Source organism: Magallana gigas, chromosome 4 (genome assembly GCF_963853765.1).
Source record: "Magallana gigas chromosome 4, xbMagGiga1.1, whole genome shotgun sequence".
Lineage (NCBI taxonomy): Eukaryota > Metazoa > Mollusca > Bivalvia > Ostreida > Ostreidae > Magallana > Magallana gigas.
Genome location: NC_088856.1, coordinates 52,391,797 through 52,412,502, shown reverse-complemented (window position 1 = coordinate 52,412,502; position 20,706 = coordinate 52,391,797). Strand labels below are relative to the sequence as shown.

Genomic DNA, 20,706 nt, shown 5'->3' with positions numbered 1-20,706 from the left:
ATCCAGGAAAATTGGCCCCCAGGAATTTTAATGATTACACAGTAGTTATTATTTTAAAAATTTAATATGGTGACTTAACAAGAAATACATCAGAGCTTTTAATGGGTTGGTCTTATCAAATTTTATAAAACTTTGATTGATGGCACTGTTATTGCACTGTAAATTGTAAATTTATGTTTTTGTCAATTTACAATCTGACTCATTTAACCATTTAAACAAACTGACGTCTTTTTCGCCAGGAATCTAAAGAGTATTTACTGAAAAATAAACCCATAGAGCCCTCTCAAACTCAACATGTAACAAATATGATTATATGTATACATGCATACTTCTGAATAAATACATGGCTATACATCCCTGATACACGTAATAAGGAGTGAATAATATAATTTTGATACAAGAGACTAAATAAATGCACAGTATATAAGGCTACAGGGCCGAGAGAGGGGACATTACAGTGACTATTTAAGCACTACTTCCAGATAATTGTGTCTACATCATAACGTCTACCAATCACTGACTACAGTATATATACATAGATGAGGCCGCAGCGAGACATTACCTCCGACTTCACAAAGTCTCTCACTAGGAGAAAGCTGGCTTTCTTCATCTCCTTCTGTTAGAATGATCACAACAAAGAATCTATCAAGCCTGTACCGGTCTGTTCCCTAATCATTATAACACAGAGTCTCTGGCATTATCTGATAATTACTGTATATACTGTGGAATCATCGTTTGTGGGGCACTACTGTTCATGGCTTTTATGGATAACCCTTGCCCAAGAATTTACATCCCCAAAATGTATATAGTACAAGCATTTGTTAAATACTTATTAAAATTATTCTGCAACCAACGAAATTACGTCCCCATGAACCAGGACAATTTTGGCTGCCCGCGAACTTGGACCCCCACGAATAAAAATGATTTCACAGTATATGGATATTTCCTTGTATTACTATTTATGCGACTTCCATGATAAAAATAGTTTGCATAAAAGATATTGTTTTTGCAGTACATTGTATAAGTGTTTTTCATAGAAAGATATATAGCTTTATTTTCTCCTTTTGTATCAACTTCAAATAAACTCTTTTGATGGAAATTTCCATATTAGCAGTGGACCTCAGTATTACTGGCAATACACTGATATAAAGTCTAAGATGTTTAATTTTTAATCAATAAGTGGTCTTTGATTTTACTTGTTCACAATATGTCAAAAATATATCATTGTTTGGTGAGTACAAAAAAAAATTTAACAAATAAGATTTGATTCTAAAATGTTTCTCAAATAGGGAAACTTGACTATTTCCATCAATACAAAAATAGGTATTGTCTAGCAAAGCAGGGATTGCCTGGGAATTGTTGGGCTGCAGGATTGTAAAAGGGAGATAAATGCCTTGTACAAGGGAGATAACTACTTACCCGTTTCTGTGAGCCCGAGGAGGAGTCCAAAGAAGGGGGTGGGGATCTGGGGGACTCTGGGTCTTCCATCTGCTCTACCTGATCAAAATCTTCATCTTCCCTCTGAAATGTGTTAATGATCAATAAGTTAAACATTAACAACAAAAAATAGAAATTAAGCTACATTTATTCATTGAGAGAGAGAGAGAGAGACAGACAGACAGACAGACAGACAGACAGACAGACAGACAGACAGACAGACAGACAGACAGAGTTATGTGATTTTAATTAAACAACATGTACTCTGATCTTTAATTTTCATCTTCCTATTTCTTTTTAACAAATCATTTCAGTAAAATGGCAAAATGCAAAAGACCTTGCTCAAATTCAGTGAACTACATTTGACCTTTGACCTTAATAACAAGTCTTACCATCTGTTCTTCCTCAGCCTCCTTCCTTAGTTTCTCCTGCCTTTTTCTCTCCTCTTCTTCCCACTGCTGTTGCCTTGCCAACTCAGCCTCTCTTTGGATTTCCTCCTCTCTGAATTGCTCCTCCATTGCCTGCCTCTGCTCCTCCTCCCACTTCCTGTGACGATTTTCTTCTTCCTCTTTCAGTTTCTGTTCTTTCAATTTCTCCTGCTGAGCTTTCAGGTTCTGAAATTAAAAAATATCAATCTAATATGATATCATTCATTGACAAATAATATGTTTTAAAGTGCAACCAATGGGGTAAAAACAGCATTATTTGAATATCAAATACACACAGGTACATTATGTTTCATAATAAAGAATAACATGGTTTACCAAATGGATGCATCAATGTGATAAAAAGAATTGAATAAAAATAGAATATCTTATCCTCCAGTATACTTGACATATAAAAATTGATGTTTCATGGTGTGGTCATTTGGATCACAATACCGGTAATTGGAAACATGCACATTTGGATCCCCCTTTCTATTTATTTATTACCTTAAAGGCTGTAAGCTTAGTCTATTAGTCTTAGACATTGTGACATCATGTTAGAATAGAAGAGCAGATATCACTCGACAATTTCCGTCAAAGAAATACATTTTGACTTAAATCATCAGTAGTTCTCGTAGAAGTGCATTGGAAAAATCACATGCCAGTAAAAGTTCACATATTACACACATTTTTTACGTAAGCACGTGTTGCTTACTTGAATGTTTTAAAAGCATTTTTTATTGTTAAATGAAAAAGATGTTTGTGATTTACAGGTAAGAATTTTCCTTAGAAACGCTACCTTTTCCACCATGTTGCTACGCACTGCAAAGGATTATTGGAAATTAAGAATTTTTTCGCACAACCTGATAAAAATTTCTTTGAACAATGTGCAGATTTCCTCGTATGCTGTCTATGAAGCTTGCTGCGCTCACTATGAAGATGCTTTACAGACACAGAAGAAAACCTTTTTCTTCATAATACCTAAATTTGTTTTTGTTAAAGTTTATTATCAGATTCTTTTGGATTTGCAATTTTTTTTTTACAAAACTGAAGTTAAATTGTAGTCATTGTTTTGATTTGCATCAGCCAATTTTTGTGATGTTAAAAGCTTTTTATAGTACCTGTTGGACTAAGACCCAGAGACTCCTACCTTTTCCATTTGTCTCTCAATCTCCCATTCACTGACTGATTCTTCTTCAATGTCCTCCGATACAGAGTGGTCTCCCCTTTGAGAATTCTCCTTTGTTTCTGTGGGAGGTGGAGGGACCCCATACACTGGAGGGGCCGAGTCTGAGGGCAGGAAATTGTCCTCCTGTGGGTCAACATACAAAACAATTAAATCTAAATCACATACAACAACACACATGAATCGATAACAACTGTATTACATGAAAATTAAATGATGTTTCTTTGCAGTTCAAAATTCTTTTTGTGTTATATTGCTAAAGTGAGCAAGCTTTGCGGTGAGCAGAACTGGAACAAAACCAAAAAAAATATATACAGCACAGAGGCTCTAAAAGAATCTCTCATAGTTTTTAAGATGCAAATAAAAATATCTTTACAGTATTATCCCTGTGAAACTTTGTACCTCTGAATCCCACTCTGAGTCTTCATCATCCTCTTCATGTTCCAGTGCTGTTTGTTGGGGTTTCTTTGGTTGGGTTGTCTTCTCCTGCACGTGATCTTGCTCTACTTCCTGTACTGGTGGCTCCACCTTCTGGACTGTTGTATTTACAGGAAGAAGATCGTCATCATCTTCATCTTCTTCTTCCACTTTTGTCTCTTGCTGTTTAGATTTCTGATCAAGATAAACCAAAAAAATTGTACAGTAAAACACGGTTATAATGAACTGCCAGGGATGGACGATTTTGCTTCATTATAAGCGTACCACACCTAATTCGTTATATCCATTAAGTTAACAACATATTATCTTGTCACGTGGAATGAAAATCTCTTCGCTGTAAACGTCCATTTATTATAAGCGTGTTAGCTATCACTGTGTTTTATTGTATTAGGATGACCCATGTGAAAAGAGAAAAATAATCAACAATGTTGTAGCTGATATTGCATTTAATTGAAAATGTTATATCTATGATTATTAAAATTTCTATACAACTCATTTTAATAATGACATAAAAAATTACATGTTTGATGAGATACATAATTCAGCAAACTTTATCCATCTTAAAGGTTAATGTAAACTTCAATTATCAATAACAAAGCAATTAGCAATTACCAACACAAGTTGTGGGGGATTGAGACATCATTACATCAATTCTATTCAGATAAAATTCATCCAGCGGTTTCCTTCTTATTTTTAAATCTAAAGTATTTCGCAAACATTTCTTGCAGGCAAAATAAAGTTGGTGAACAGTAAACTTTACTATAATTAAATTCAAAATTTTAACAGGTATTTATACAGGGAAATATTTGCAGTCGTTTTATTTTTGCCCTTTTCGCAATCGTTGTCAGCGGACGAACTATAAAAGACTAGTAGGCAAATTCCAATGTCTCAAATTCTCTCTCTTTATTAATAAACACAACAGTTACTTTGTCTGGGCAAATTCAAGATGGGGCAAAACCCTTTTGCAAGTGAAGAAGGCTGAATATAACACAGGGGGAAATAACCCTGTATACAGTATGAACTGAGCCAATGTCCTCACCTGTTCAGTGAAGTAGGCCATATTCTGAACTCTGGGTGTGGCCACATCATCTGTCGCAGAATCCCATTGGCTGGTGGTCTGAGAATAGAGGCAAATGATTGGTCAATATTGTGGTTCATACAGAAATCAGTCATACAGGTACATTTGAATAGGAAATTTAAGCAATAAAACTTAGTTATATGTTTACAAGGATGCTAAATGTACTGAAATATATACATGATATAGTTTTAATTCAAGCATAACTATAAACATCTTTAATTTTTTAAATTTTACACCAAAAAACCCAACAAGTCACCACACAACACACTTTTTATCATTAGAAAAACAAACACTATCAATCATCAATGGAATTCACTTCAATTTTCTAGGATAAAACTTGACCGTAGTAACTTAAAAAGAGCTGAGTCAGAGACTAACTGAGTAAACATGGGTTCTCCCTGACAGTCCCTGTAAACTATTTAACCACGGTGACTAAAGAGTCATATTCACAACACTTTACTTGATACATCTAGGGGATAATTATAGGGGAACATTCTACAAGACATTTTCTGAAGCAAAGGTTTGAATCAGAAAAGAGATAAATATTTAACCTTTTTAAATATTTTTTTTTTAACTTAATGGAAAAATGCTGATTCAGAAATAAATAATTTTAATAATCATGCAATGATTATCATTCTATCAAATTAACAACAATTGACTGCAGTTCTTAGTCTAGTGTTGAAGATAGTATTCAAAATAAATGCCATGATATATGAGGGATGATCAGAAACTTGTATTATTTTTCTCTCTATATATAAAGGCTATGGTATATGAGGGATCAGAAACTTGGATTATTTTTCTTTCTATATATATAAACACAATGAGAAAAAGATCCTCTTTATCAATTCAAGATTAAATAAATATAAATGTTCAGTACAATTATTTAAATTATTCTGTAATCTGTAACAGGAGGAGGAAATGAATTGTGAGATATCTGTAAATCATGTCCTTGATACCTTATAATATCAGATGCATTTCGTGAAAACAATATAAAAGAAGATGAAAGAAAAAGCCCTTACAAAACACACACATACACACACCTCAAACCTCTTAAGATTAAAGAGAGAGTGAACACAGTCAAACAACAGCAACCAACACACAAGTTAAAACACACAGGTAAATCACAGGTGTACACAGGTGTCATTAACAGGTACCACTGCAGAGTGTTAACAAAGGGAGACAACTAATGAGAGATCTAGACCTGTCTATGTGCAGAAATGTGCTTCAACACCACTAAGTTAAAACTCTCAACCTCTTCGTCAGAAGGGACTTGTTGAGGGGAATCCCGGGGGACAGGTTTGCCAGGGGGCATCTGGTTCTTGTCCATTATCTTTGGGGCCAAGACCTGGGCCACTTCCCGGTCAGTTTCTGGGTCATCGCTCACTTCCTCCTCAACATCTGGAGGTTTTCCCTGTATGGGGGTTTCCTCAGGTAAAATAGAGAATGGAATATCCTCTGTGTGTGTTCCATCCACACGAGGCGATTCCTCCTCTATGGTGAAATCCAACACCTCATCGTTGGTTTCTTCTTGAAATGGTTCCAAAGGGGACACGTTCATTTCGACGTCGTCGCTGGGGGTGTAGTCAAGGGTGATGGGGGAATCTCCGATACCACGCAAACTTCCGTCTCGCCTCACTTCCTTCAGACTTCCGTCACTGTGGACCTCAATTCGTTTGGGATTGGCCGTCATCTCGCTCTCTGAGTCGGACAAACCATCGTCATTGTCGGAAAAATGGGTCACCTCATACCTCGCTTTAACCTGATTGTCCACCTCATTTTCCTGGTAATTCCAAGTCAACAGTACAAATCATAACAAACATGATCATATAGGGCATAACATAAAGTCTACCTCCCAGTACAAGTAAGCTTTCTAAAATCAACGTCATCCACATAAAATATAAATGCACAAAGCTATAGACAATTGAAATTTTCAATAAACATGCAATTTCTACTTTTTTTTCTACATGATTCCTATAAGAAATGTTGGTTTAACATGATATTTGAATGCATAAATTACGTCAGCAGTAAATGATATAAAACCTTATACATGTACTTGACCAATCCCTGAAAACATACTAGTATGACATGCTGACTCAAACAAACACCGTCTAAGACACAAATAATCAGATTTATCTCCCTTGTCGGTAACACAGCCATGGAGTAATACGTTTTGGACTCTCTCTGATTATTGATTGGCGTTATCATTGTAACCATGACTATGACTTACTTGTTCAGGATCCAGCTCATTCTCCACATCACTGTCCCATTCTGATCCCTGCAAACATATTGTAACTCTCAATGAAGACTGACACTCACGCCTTACCAAGGTTCTATGAGAGTACCAGTTTATCCCAATCTTAACCAGTTTATTTCAATCTTCATAGGGCTATCTTTGATTTGCCAAAATATTTTTGAAATCTTATTTCCTTTTAGTGAATGTTAAAAAGTAAATTTTAAAAACGTACACAAAATTTGATATAAAATCAGACCAAGCAGCTTTGAGCTATAAACTTTTGTAAAGAAAAATTCCATATATCTAAGCTTTAAGATTAAAGAATTATTGCCTGATGCACTGACATCTTAATTATTGACTTTTTGTCTAATATATAAGCATTACTGTAGGTTCCTATTTAAACGTAAGAAATTAATATCTGCATAAAATCGAGAGAAGCACATTTCACGAATTTTAAAATCTCGCTTTTATTTTTCGGACATGTGTAAACAACACGAAATTATCATGATAAAAAATTGGGGTTCGCAATTTTATACTCTCGCGATTTGATGGAAAATGGCTGAATAACAGAATTAAGTACTTGCGTAAAATAAGGAATCTACAATATGTAGTGAGAATATACTACTAAAGATAACAATAACAAATATTGAGTTAAGACTATTCCCTGGGCCAGTACTTACGTCTGATCTCGGTGTGATGATTTTCTTGGTATTCTTTTCTACTTCTTCCTGACTTGCCTGTGAACAAATACACAACACAGTTTATATTTCGGCCATTATATCACATGGTCATTGTTTTGTTAGACAAATGAAATCATATATTTTAAATTGTCTCAAATGGCTCTCAACAAAATACTTAGGAATAATTTATGAATAACCAATTTTTGTGAATAGAAAATTAATTTTGTAAGAGAATCATGATGGGAATTAATTTCTTGCATTTTTGAGAAAGCTAGAATAAATTGATTTTCATAGTCTGTTGGAAAAATAAATTTATGGGCATTGAGAAATTGAGCCACCATGATTGATTCACAAAATAAATATCATAAAACCAGAAAATCAGAGTAAGAGATTAATTTGACTGTTTGACCCACTTCTCTGACCCACTTTTCTGACCTGTTTCCAATTTTTGAGTATCCCTGGACGTGGGGTAGTGGAGGGTTGAGTGGAGTCCCACTCGCTGTCTGCGTTCTCTGGGTCAGGTTCTGTGACCCCAGGCGGCTTTGTGGAGGGGAGGGGTGGGTCCTCATCTGACAGCTCGGAGATTTCGGGTTCGCTGTAGCACTCTGGGTCCTCTATACCAAGATCAGCCAGGAAAGCTAAAGTAATGGAATATTTTTGTTTAAGATAGCGAGAACAGTACAGAATTACAGGTAAAATCAGCAATTCTTATGTAATATAAATTAATAAGAAATGTTTATTGTAAGAATAACAATTGATTCAGATGTCTTAGAGTACTAAGTAAACTTTATAACTAAATTCAATCTTTTTTTGCATATAAATCAAGTGATTACAATCTTATCTTTTCAAGTAGTTTTATCAAAAATTTTCATTGAACTAGTGGTGTAAGTGAAAACAAAAAAACTAATTGAAGAAAAAAGCACAAAAAGTGATTAATTTAAAACAGCATTGTGAATTTAATCACGTTTTTACTAACTAGAATTTTTTTTAATAAAGTGAGGGGGAAAACACAAAAGGTTCTCTTAAAGAAAGCACTTTGGAAATTGAAGTCCATAGCCATTAAACCTTGGTTATGAGCACAAAAACTCGAGATTTCCTTTGTCAGAATAATCTTGTCCAATTATAACAGTACATAATATTTACTGTGTACAGATTCTGTACTCACACAAAATTCCATAAGAGATAAGGAATTGATAAGTACTACATGTATATAATTAATATCAAATTTCTTTGAGATTTATAATATAACATAATTTGCAGATTTCCACCATAGTCCCTACCACCATTTTAAGGTAAGGTTTGCGGCTTGCATTTTTTAGAGGTTGTACCAAAATTACATACCATTTTGTTCACTATACTAAAGTCTTTTTTCTCATGAAATTCAAATGAATTTTGCCCATCCCGTTTTATAACTACAAAAGGTCAAAGTTCATGATTTCCAATTTTCATTTTGATGAAATGTAAACAATTTCGTGAAAATATGTACATTTTATATGTAACTATTATGGGGGTTATTTATGCTTAAAATGTTCAAAAATAATATCACTATTAATATCATGATTCACTTTTATTAATTTCTGATGAACTATCTAAAAATAGAATAAAATGCAACAAAAGTCTTAATTTTGGACTACTATTATGAAAACGAAAACATCTTATTTGAACCCTTTCCAAGTCCACCGATTTCAGGAAAAATGTATCTTAGAATATGTGTAATCTGATGTTTCTAAAACACTATTCAAAACCATATGATGTGGATTTCGTTTTCGTAGAAATTGATAAAATGCTTGTGTCCTCTTATTTTTTCATTGAAACTAAAAAACCCCATGAAATAAAAAAAACTGAAATCAATTATGACGTCATATAAATTTTGACGTCATAACTGAAATAAAGGGTAGTTGGTGTTACGTCACAATGAAAATGTGTGAGTTATCTCCCTGTAACCGCAAACCTTACCTTAAAAAATTAAATAAATTAAATTAAAAATAATTTTCTCTAATTAGCAATGTCAAACTCAACAAAAAAATGATCATAAAATAAGGAAAAAAGAAAGGAGACAAACTTTAAGATCATGTCAATTAGCAATCTAATATATAAATTTCTATATATGCAGACAGTATGGTGCACTTTATCAAGCAATACATGCAAAACTATGTGAAAAAAGCCAGGCTGGTTATTATAGGTCAAAGGTGAAGAAGTCAACTGGAAGTTTGCCAAGAAAGACAAGATTCATGATTCCCAAATATTTTTGCAAGCTATTACAACATACTCAGACTTGTGAAATGTAATATATATATATATATATATATATATATAAATATATATATATATATATATATATATATATATATATATATATATATATATATATATATATATATTTTAAAATTAAAAATAAGCAAATTAATTGTCACAAAAAAATTAAGGAATCCATACAATTTTCAAGTGTTTTCTTCAACATTTGATTCATCAATCGATACTTTTATTTCAAATTCTTGTCAAATTTCCATGACCCCTGTTAGTTTTGTGACTATATCATACAGAGAGGACACAAGTCCATGAAAAATTCCAAACAGGAATACAACCTTCCCCCTGATTGGCCTCTGCTGTAAACATGCAATGCAAACATTGTACAGTATAACAGAACATCAAACTGAGGCTGTATGAGAGGCTCTCAAAGGAAAACTGAAGATGGAGAGGGTCAACAAGGGACAACATTAAATACAGGGAAAAGAGGATATTGCTGTCTAGCTCAAATTTAAATCACGATTTTCTTTAATCAATATCCTATCCTTGATTATGTACATGCAGTTTAACATCTTACAAATTTAAATCTAAAATTCCCAAAAAGTTTCTAATTTGAATCTGTAGTGTAAAAAAAAAGAAAGATTTTCTGCTAGTATTAAGAACACAACGGCAATATCAAGGTCAGGTCAAGGTCAGAGGAAGGAACATTTTCTGCTAGTATAGGGAAGGACAGATTAGTAAGATCAGCCTAACATCAAACTAGTTACCACTCTGCGTGTTCAAGATGCCTTTAAATATTTGCGAGACATATTTGTTAAATCATAAGGACGAACTAATAAAACCATTCATCAGCAACCATTCAACAGCATGCAAGTACAGAGTATTGATTATAATATTGAATAATTATGCTCTTGTGTTTAGTTTGACAATATACATTTTTTTCATCATGTTTTAATTAAGATTTAGTTTATCTACTAGTTATGAATATTCATGTTATTGCTGGTGACGATATGGAAATGTTTTGGTGATATTATCTCATAAATATTCATAAAACTTAGCTAATCTTATTAATATTTCTTCTTAAAGAAATGAGGAAAAAGATTTCGAAATGTCAAATCTTTGTTTTACCATAACAGAAATTAAAATAACATTCAAAATACGTTTCATTTAATTCATCATTATACAGCAACATTAAACAAACATTTAAACATTTTATGTAAATCAAAATTATACAGGGGCAATAAAGTAACATTTAACATTTTTAAATGATCAGAACTGAATGTCAATTTTTTCTTAAACAAATTAGGAAATTTGAACAAATTTTAACATAGCGGGTCTTTCTTTATCTGTCTCTCTTACCTCTTTGTTTCTCTTTGTCTAGCCCTGCTGATGGGGAAAAACTGGACACGCCTGTAGGTACATATCCCGAGGAAGTATTCTGTAGAAAGTAAAACAGACCACTGACAAATGACCGATATCAGACAGCACCCAACCTTCTAAAATTCTGAGAAAAAAAACAGACCACTGACAAATGACCGATATCAGACAGCACCCAACCTTCTTAAAGTCTGAGAAAAAAAACAGACCACTGACAAATGACCGATATCAGACAGCACCCACCTTCTAAACGTCTGACAAAAACAGACCACTGACAAATGACTGATATCAGATAGCACATTATCTTCTAAAAGTCTGATAAAAAACAGACCACTGACAAATGACTGATATCAGATAGCACCCTATCTTCTAAGTCTGACAAAAACAGACCAATGACAAATGACAGATATCAGACAGCGCCCACCTTCTAAACGTCTGACAAAAACAGACCACTGACAAATGACAGATATCAGACAGCGCCCACCTTCTAAACGTCTGACAAAAACAGACCACTGACAAATGACTGATATCAGATAGCACATTATCTTCTAAAAGTCTGATAAAAACAGACCACTGACAAATGACTGATATCAGACAGCACCCTATCTTCTAAGTCTGACAAAAACAGACCACTGACAAATGACAGATATCAGACAGCGCCCACCTTCTAAACGTCTGACAAAAACAGACCACTGACAAATGGCCTAAAAATGATCATATAAAATCTGTAATTCCCTATATAACAATGGCAGTTAGGTTTATTTTGTATCATACTGGTTTATGTCTTATGCCACAGTGTGACTGAAATCAAATACTGTGGAATCCTTAGATTTTGTGGTGGCTCAATTTTTGTTGAATTCGTGGGTACCTCTCATCCATGAATTAACATCCTCCACGAATTAATGAATTAGTGCTATAAAATTATACGTCCTTATGTTGGTATAAAAGAACACACGAAATTACGTCCCCACGAACCTGTAAAAGTTAACCAATCCACGAAAATTGGCCCCCACAAACTTTAATGATTTCACAGTAGTTAAAGTATCAATGGACTTGATTACATGTATATACTTTCATTTAAGTTCATACAATTTTATTCAATTCATAGCTGTTTAAGAAAAAAATCAAACTGTTTTCTATGCACATTTCTGGAGAATTCATTCACGAGTAAGTGGTAGAGACTAAAACATGTGTCATACGAAAAAAATACTTCATATAAACTGAGTCGCTTGAAATGTAAAATGAAATCTTTTTATCATTAAATTACTACTGCTTATATGAGGCATATTAAGTGACCTGCTGATGGTCCAGTTTTGGTCGCTTGGGCCCCGACCCTGATTCATCGTCCTCATCTACGTCTGTTGTATCATTGTCATCCGTCTAAAACAAAAGAAGTGGAAGATCCAATCTAGTCATTACAAGCTTCAAGTAATCAAAAGACTCTACAAACACAAGCTGGAGGATCAAATCAAATAAAGCTTGTGATAGTGGAATCATTCAATTTTGTGGGAGGCCAATTTTCATATAGACCTTCAGTTTTTCAAACAATCATGGGAGCATAAACTTTACAAATTTATTTAACATATATCTAATTGAAAATAAATTCTGTGTTAACTCACATATCTGTTGCAGAATTTAATGTAAATTTGTTTGTGACGGACATCCACAAAATCAACGAAAGTCTAAATATTTGATCGTGTTGATATAAAGATTTAAATATGAAATTCCTCGAGGAATAACCTTATGCTACAAGGTTGTTATGAAATAAATAATTGCATTTTTCAGTGTCTTTGCCTATAACACTTCATATCAATTTTGTATTATACAATCCAATAAATTCAAATGCAGTCTAATTGGGGCTCAAGGGGGGTTTGCTTATTTTTATTCAAATATTGAATTGTACAATTGCTGAAAATTATATAAATATAAGTAATAAGGTATCATTCTTTGAATATTATGAGGTGATAACTTCGGTCAGGGCATGATCAAATCTATCATAAAGCCCTTAGACTTTTATCAGATTTTATCATGCCCTGACCAAAATTATCATAATACTCAAAGAATTTAAAGAGACAGTACAGCTGAAAACACACCTGTGAATAACTTTAGATTTACCTATTGCATGGTGAGGAAATAAGAAATAACGTTGATTGTAATAGTTGAAATAAATCAAAATCCCTTTCTTATACCTAATTAACGTAATTATGAGGTTCCAGAAATTTAAGGGTCGTACAAACCGGAATAATCTTTTCGTTTATTTGTACCACGTGGATTTTGATTGACAGTAATTGACACTTGCTGAAAACTACAAGATCTTTGCCCGACTACGGTCATCATGGCAAACGAGGTAAAACAGACTCTATAAACTGAACACATCATCACTTTCTCCATAAATTATTAATGGTTTACCAATTTCGGTTCATTTGAAAATGATTGGACATAAAATACATGCTTACAAAATAATGATTGTGGTTATTTTAACAAGAGGCCCAATGGGCCACATCGCTTACCTGAGCAACACTGGCTTTAAATGGGCGTTCAAAGGACATTGTGCCATGTGGCCCCTCGGTAGAATATCCGAATTTTCACTTATTTTTGCATATACTTAATCTTTGACATATTCACCTTCATGAATAACATTTTTACCGAAAATAAGATCATATGCAATATAAATAACTAAATTTTCTGTTGGTGTTCACGGTTAACTTCCAGTTCCCTTTATTTTAGCTCCCCCCCCCAATCACTTTATAAAACGATTAAAATACAATTAAAATACATGAGAGCATAAAGGTACATTTTCTCCCTCCACTACTTGCTACTTATTGTATTTTAAAAAATTCTATATGTGAAAGAAGAAAAGTGTACCTCAATGCACCAGAATGAATGCGCTAAATTCCTGAAAAATTTAATTGGCCTTTTCCATTATAGACGATTGTCATTTACCAGGCATGAATTCATTTCCTATTAATTTTCATATCCTTACTCACTTGATTGAAGATAATAAACTTAACTGAAAATGTTGTCACATATGTTAAAGAGCTATAATTCAAATTAATGTATTGGCAGGCATGTCGCTCTATTGTACCAACGCCCTTCCATTATTTTCATCTTTATTAAAAAACAACAAATGTGTACAAACAAAGATGATTTTCCATTGCAATAATTTTTTAAGAACACCGATAATGCTTTTATCCTCATAATGATAATGTGTCAGGCCTATAGAAACTGTTTAAAAGGCATTGTTTTCATTTACTTGTGTTCGATAAACTATCAAAAATTTGTGTAGATTTTATGCAATTCATCATTTCAGAAGGGGCAACAGAAAGTAATTACAGCATATCATCCTTTTAGCAAGACATTTCTTATTGATCAACCAAAATTTCAGTGTCAATCGTAGAATCATAAGCAAGATTCATAGCTTGGTTTGAGTCATGTTTTTGTTCACATGAGTTTATTACATTCAACTTAAGAATTTTAAACTTGGTATTTCCTATTCAGCATAGCTGCATTTAAAATATAAACAAACTAAAAAACTAAAGCATGACCTCAGCTTTGTGTACAAATATATAGTAGCATTGTGCGCAAAGCTCTGTATCTTGCTTAGCTGCAATAATGTAGCCCTCTCCGATCCGATTTTTCATATCTGACGTTTACAGGAGAGGGCTACAATTCCACAAAATGTCCGTAATGGTGCAAAATTAATTTTTTTAAACGGCTGACTTCGGTCTGAGAAGACTGATGTTTTATTTGACTTCCTTAAGATAAAATGATTTTTTAATTCAGGTTGAACAAATTAACCGCATATAAATCAAAACCAGATAAAACACATCAGCATGTTTACCAGTTGTCTTTTTCAGCAGCCATGACAGTTCTCGCATGATTTTATGGGATGTACGCTTGGAGTTTTGATGGGCTTGATAACGTGAATGTCAGTGTAAATAATCGATCTTACCTCGTTATATCACTATAACATCATTTAAGGACATGGTATATAATGGAAAATTCATATTTACCGGGTTAATTATGTTTAAACTAGGGGAATTCCTATATTCAGTTCAAGATCTGCTCCTGAATTCTCATTGGCTGTCCCATAATAAAACCGGTCAAGGTCAGTAAACATGGTGGACAAATTCAACTTTCGTTGTTGACATACACGAAAAATAACAGATATATGAACTTTTCTTTATATTTTTGGATTAATTTATGCCATAGACATCTACAACGTTTGAGTTCATTTTCATTGAAGCTTTGTCATAAACTGTAGATTCCATATTTTACGCGAGTACTTAATTCCGTGATTCAATGATTCTCCATCAAATTGCGAGAACATAAAATAGTGAAATATGATTTCTTTCGTTTGAGGGACGAATTAGACAGAAATCAATTTCTACTTGGTATAATAATGAATTAATTATCCGGAAATATAAGGTTTTCATTCGAATACCTGTTTGTGTCACCTGGTTCTTAAGAACCGGTTTATTAGCAAGGCTATATAAGTTTAAATTTTCAGAATTTTTTTATCAAAATAAATAAATCATGTGATCCAACTTTGCCATAATTATGTATGTGTACATTTAATATGTCAAATATTAAATAGCTGCAGCGTGTCGTTGCTAATTGCTCACAATGTGTTGTTAATATTTATTAGTATCACAGTATTCAGCTTTCATTTGGAAAGTAATGAATGGATTTAAAGGAGAATGCCGAAATTTTATCATAGTTTCATGTAGTTTAAATATGTTGGAATATTAAAAGCGAGATTTTAGAATTCGCGAGATGAGTTTCTCGCGATTTTATGCTGATATTAATTCCTTGCGTTTAATTAGGAATTTATAATATTCTGTTCATCAAAGGAAATACGAAGATAATTCTAACTCAGTGCATTTAATATGAAAAATCCCAAGAGTTCCGAGTGTCAACATGGTGTGGAGATTCGAAGCGAGTAAAATACGTTTGTGAAAAAGTGTTGAATTCTTCATTAATATAAATAAAGTTTTAGATGAAAGGTATTTTCAGCCTCAAAATGGTTTGTTATTAATAATTTGACTGTTATTTTTAATGCAGCTTCATTAATTTTCTCAAAAAATCGTTTTGGAGCGATTCTGCAATTTGTTGCTACATTACAGGTATATGGGAGGCCTTTTAACTGTGGTGATGGCCTCTCCCGAGACACAGTTAGACTATTCTTACTAGGTAGAGTGTAGTGAAATTAATAGTATTATTGTAGGCTTAAAGCTTGGTTATGTACATGCCAACTATACGTTAATGTCCGATATCATATATATGCAATGTCAACCCGTGCACGCACGGGTCTAAGCTTAGTTTTTATATTAAAGGTTTTGATATCAATTGCGTATACTGTAGGTATATTATAGATAAAGTTTCTAGTTCCACTTGTCAATATAAATACTTGAATCCAAATACTTGTGCTAGGTCTCCGTTTTTAAATCTTATTAATCAAACACCTATATAGGTGTTTTCAAAATAGCACTTTTGTACATATGGCAGCTATGTAAAAGGATGTGCAATGTCGATTAAAAAACTAATAATTACAAAATACTGCAGCAAAAATATTTATTTTCATCATTGAAATTTTTTGAAGTGATGAGTTCATTCATACAATGGTCATTCTATTGAGTTAACTTACCATTACAAACCAATGCTTAATTATAGAACTACGCATACAGTAAAATTCTAAATATATGCTAAAAATTGCGTTATGTGTACAGTATGAAATAATAACAACTCATGATATTCTGGGGATTTTTTCTAATTTTATTTACAATGATATCAAATTATCAGATTATTCTCTTAAAGTATACATCTACCTCCACATGTCCCCTATTCAGTCGTAATATATTAATGATTGTATTTCCAACAAAATAATCATTTCAATTTTGGAATGTGACCTTGGATATTGATTGTCAAAAAGTTCATTGAAAATCATGTTGCAAAAGAAATACAACTGTTTATCTTTGTGCCAGTTTATTACCATAACGTATTGAATTGTTAAGGAAGTTTTTTTTACATCCATTTATCAATTCGTTTGATTAAAATCTTCGACTGTTCGCAGAGCTACCTCTTCTATTTGTTAATTTACTTCGACAAACAGCGCTGCCCATAACTGTACACTTCCGTTCCTACACTGTGCATGTGGTATATTAGTTTTTAAAGAAGGAATCAGTGGATCGGTATATAAAGTTCCTTCCGTGATTTTGTCTTAAAGTTTTTGACTTAATCTTTATAAGACACTTTAAACGTTTAGATAAAGTTCCTTCCATGATCTTGTCTTAAGGTTTATCAGACTTTTTATACACTTAAATAGAGTTTCTTCCATGATCTTGTCTTAAAAAATTTCACTTCGTCTTTATCAGACAATTTAAACATTTAAATAAAGTTTCTTCCGTGATCTTGTCTTAAAATTTTTGACTTTATCTCTATCCGACACTTTAAATATTTTGTTCAAGCATCATTTAATTGAAGAAACTGAGAGAGAGAAAAAGAGAGAGAGAGAGAGAGAGAGAGAGAGACATTTCATTTGTAATTCACTAATATGTTATCGTTTAAAGTAATGCACATTGTAATAGAATCCAACAAAGCAGTTTCAGTCCACATACTACACCTGTCAATCAAATTAGCCCACGACGTGCTCTTTCAGTGATAAAGTTTTTCAAGTTCAAAGAAAATAGAAATATGTTTGACAATAAAGTATTTTATAGTGTTTTTAATGTATAATATGATTCTTACACACTCTATGTGTGAAAGTTGATTTGTTTACATACTACTTAATTTAAGAAGAAAACTACACGTGTAAAAACCCGTCTCCGTCTCTCTCTCTCTCTCTCTCTCTCTCAGTGTAGATTTGGGTGCGAACAATATTGTGAAACATGAACAGATCTAATTTGTTTTTAACATCTTTCAAGTCCAGTCCAACCATTCCCATTTCCATTTCTTTTTCATCCAATGATATTTTTTAATTGAGATTGCTTATCAAACTTTCAGAGAGTCGAAGACCCATCTCCCCCTTTTCCCCTGCCTTCTTCGAGTTCATTGTTCATGCATTTAAAATTAAGACTTGTTATCAGAAATATTATGAAAGCTTTTGCTTCCTGTACTTTAGTGAATAACCAATGGAAGCCGTAAGGTACTTGTATTTACATGTAACTGACTCACTACACCTTCAAATAGTGTCTCAAATCAACAGAAATTTTCTTGATTAGAAAAGATACAATGTTGCATTATGCATCAGAAGTACATTGTATATACATGTAAGTCATATAGGCGAAAATATATACAATTTTGTATTTAAACACTTATAATTTCAAAAGTTTGATGAAATTGAAATGAAACACATGCAAATTTAAACTTGTTATTTGCGGTTCACAAGCCCGAAACTCATGCACAGATACCGGTATGTTTTACAACACAGATAGAGTAACTTCTCCCGTAAATATGCATGGCGTCGCGTTTAACATTTCGACGTCTTGCTAAAAATGGAACAGTTTTCAACATAAATTTCATGATATATATGTTTAAGTCACATATATAAGTTATATACCATTGGATTTGATAAATTCAAGGCTTTTTAAAATATTTGGTGCTGTGCATATTTGAAACACGGCAAATTTCAGCCCTTAACGTCCCTTGTTCTTTGGTTGAAATTGGATAAGCAGTTTTAGAGAAGAAGTTCAAAATGTAAAAAAGTTTACAGACGGACGGATGGACGGACGATGGACGACGGACAAAATGCGATCAGAATAGCTCACTTGAGCTATCAGCTCTGGTGAGCTAAAAACTTTGAACAATTACTACCTGGTAGAAGTAGAAAAGAAATATTTTTATCAACAAGCATGTCCAGGAGAGTCTCCGTGAGCCCTGCATGTGTTTTGTTTACAGTAAATACACATGCATAATAGTATTGAAGGCTGAACCCCGTAACATGTCGCGATATAAATATGTATGGGTTATACGTAATTATTAATTTTAATAAAATAATTACATTTATTTTATGGAGAAGTTTATAATTTTCTGAAAGTTTATACATTTATAAGTGGTACAAAAATACCAAACCCAATCGAAAAAAATTTTCAAGTTCATTTTTTGTTAAGATGCACCGTACTGTCTTTTTAAAGAAATATCTACAGTGGCCCTACTTACAATTTCCCGTATTTCCGACTCGTCTCTGAAGGAGACCCTGTTGGCGGATATGGTTCGTTTCTTGGCTGGAGTTTCTTCTCTGTCCTCTTCCTCTTCATCCTCCTCCTGGTCCTCATCGTACGGAATGTTGTCCTCCACTGAGGTGTGTGATTGGTTGGACTTCACCGAGCCCTGCTGCTGTCGCCCGGGGAGGTTAGAGGGGGGCACCTGCTGGTCCTCAGCATATTCCTCCTCCTCCTCCTCCAGATCTGTACATAACAAAGGTCAAATGGTCAACAATGTTTGACCTTACACAAAGTGCAAAAAAAAGAATTGTGTAAAATAACATGTATGTCCACATACCCTAAATAAAAAATTTAAAAAACTTAAAGGTAACTCCCATGAAAAAAAAATTGACTTTTGACATTTATATTGCCCATAAATAATGACCTTTGACCTTTCAGCTGACAAAATAGTTATATGAGGTTTTCATTTTGATTTTAGTATGAAAACAGAAATACAAATTAATAAACATGATTAAAAACACTAGACCAACAAGATTAACTTGTTTTCTTGAATGTAACTTGATGAAACTGAACCATCATCTAATTCTGTAATCATCAGAAGACAGACACAGCACAGACATAGGGTTCAAAGGTCAGTACAATAGTGGGGCCCCAGTGACATAGTATGACGGGGACTAACTATTTACAGAACATTGTTCACATTCCTGACTGATCTGTCTCACAATCAACACCAACACCCATGGCAGCTACAGACCTTCGTCTTCAGGTTCGCTGTCCACAAATTTCCCAAGTTTGGCGGCGAGACTGATTCTTGGAGCCTCTTCCTGAAAAACAGAGTTGGTTTGTTCAAAATGTATCTTACAATACAGTGAATGTAATGTTAATTGGCCATTCAATTATTCTATAGTTTTGACAATTAAATCCTTAAAATTAATTGGCTTATGCCTACTGTTTTTTGGGAATCATGTTGATAATTATAATTAAAAGAAGAGTTTGTCAGATTTAAAGATTTAAACTGAAAACTATCATTAATATTTATTAAGTGCATGTGCAAAAAACCCATTAATCTAGAAAAATAGCTAAAATACAAAACACATCATATAATTGACCAGACATCAGGTTACCCCCACAGCTAGAATATCTATAATTCAAAGATACAATAGGTGATTAATTTTTCTTGTTTACAAAAGATTCCCCTCCCTCTTTGAAACTTAGAGAGCCTAGTCTAAATGTTTTATGTCATCAACCTTTTATATCCTAGACAGGAGTATCAGTTGATATATATCATTGAAATTCTCCCTTTTTTTTAAATTCTCTTTGATAATGAACATTCTTTACTTACTAGATGATCATAACTATTAATTTTAAACTGTTCATAGCACAGTCACTTTTCTTACAAAACCATAACTTTTCCAAAGGCATATACCTTAATTGGATCAAATA

At 33.2% G+C, this 20,706-nt stretch overlaps 1 protein-coding gene across 21 annotated transcripts in view; it reads right to left on the bottom strand.

Moving 5' to 3' along the window:
- The window catches only part of LOC105330944 (ankyrin repeat domain-containing protein 36C), a 70,607-nt gene that overhangs the window by 37,072 nt on the left and 12,829 nt on the right, over positions 1–20,706 (bottom strand). For 15 of the 21 annotated variants that reach the window (XM_066082888.1, XM_066082887.1, XM_066082886.1 and 12 more), the window contains 15 exons: positions 20,018–20,087; positions 19,259–19,506; positions 12,398–12,481; positions 11,084–11,162; positions 10,063–10,083; positions 7,913–8,115; positions 7,478–7,534; positions 6,792–6,839; positions 5,766–6,344; positions 4,526–4,603; positions 3,451–3,660; positions 3,013–3,174; positions 1,830–2,051; positions 1,420–1,521; positions 563–616 (listed from right to left, as the gene is read on the bottom strand). In XM_066082888.1, the coding sequence (XP_065938960.1) occupies positions 563–616; positions 1,420–1,521; positions 1,830–2,051; positions 3,013–3,174; positions 3,451–3,660; positions 4,526–4,603; positions 5,766–6,344; positions 6,792–6,839; positions 7,478–7,534; positions 7,913–8,115; positions 10,063–10,083; positions 11,084–11,162; positions 12,398–12,481; positions 19,259–19,506; positions 20,018–20,087 (2,217 nt within the window). Of the gene's footprint in view, positions 1–562; positions 617–1,419; positions 1,522–1,829; positions 2,052–3,012; positions 3,175–3,450; positions 3,661–4,525; positions 4,604–5,765; positions 6,345–6,791; positions 6,840–7,477; positions 7,535–7,912; positions 8,116–10,062; positions 10,084–10,491; positions 10,513–11,083; positions 11,163–12,397; positions 12,482–19,258; positions 19,507–20,017; positions 20,088–20,706 lie in introns of all 21 variants that reach the window. The other 6 variants (XM_066082875.1, XM_066082882.1, XM_066082876.1 and 3 more) reach the window with 6 other exon arrangements.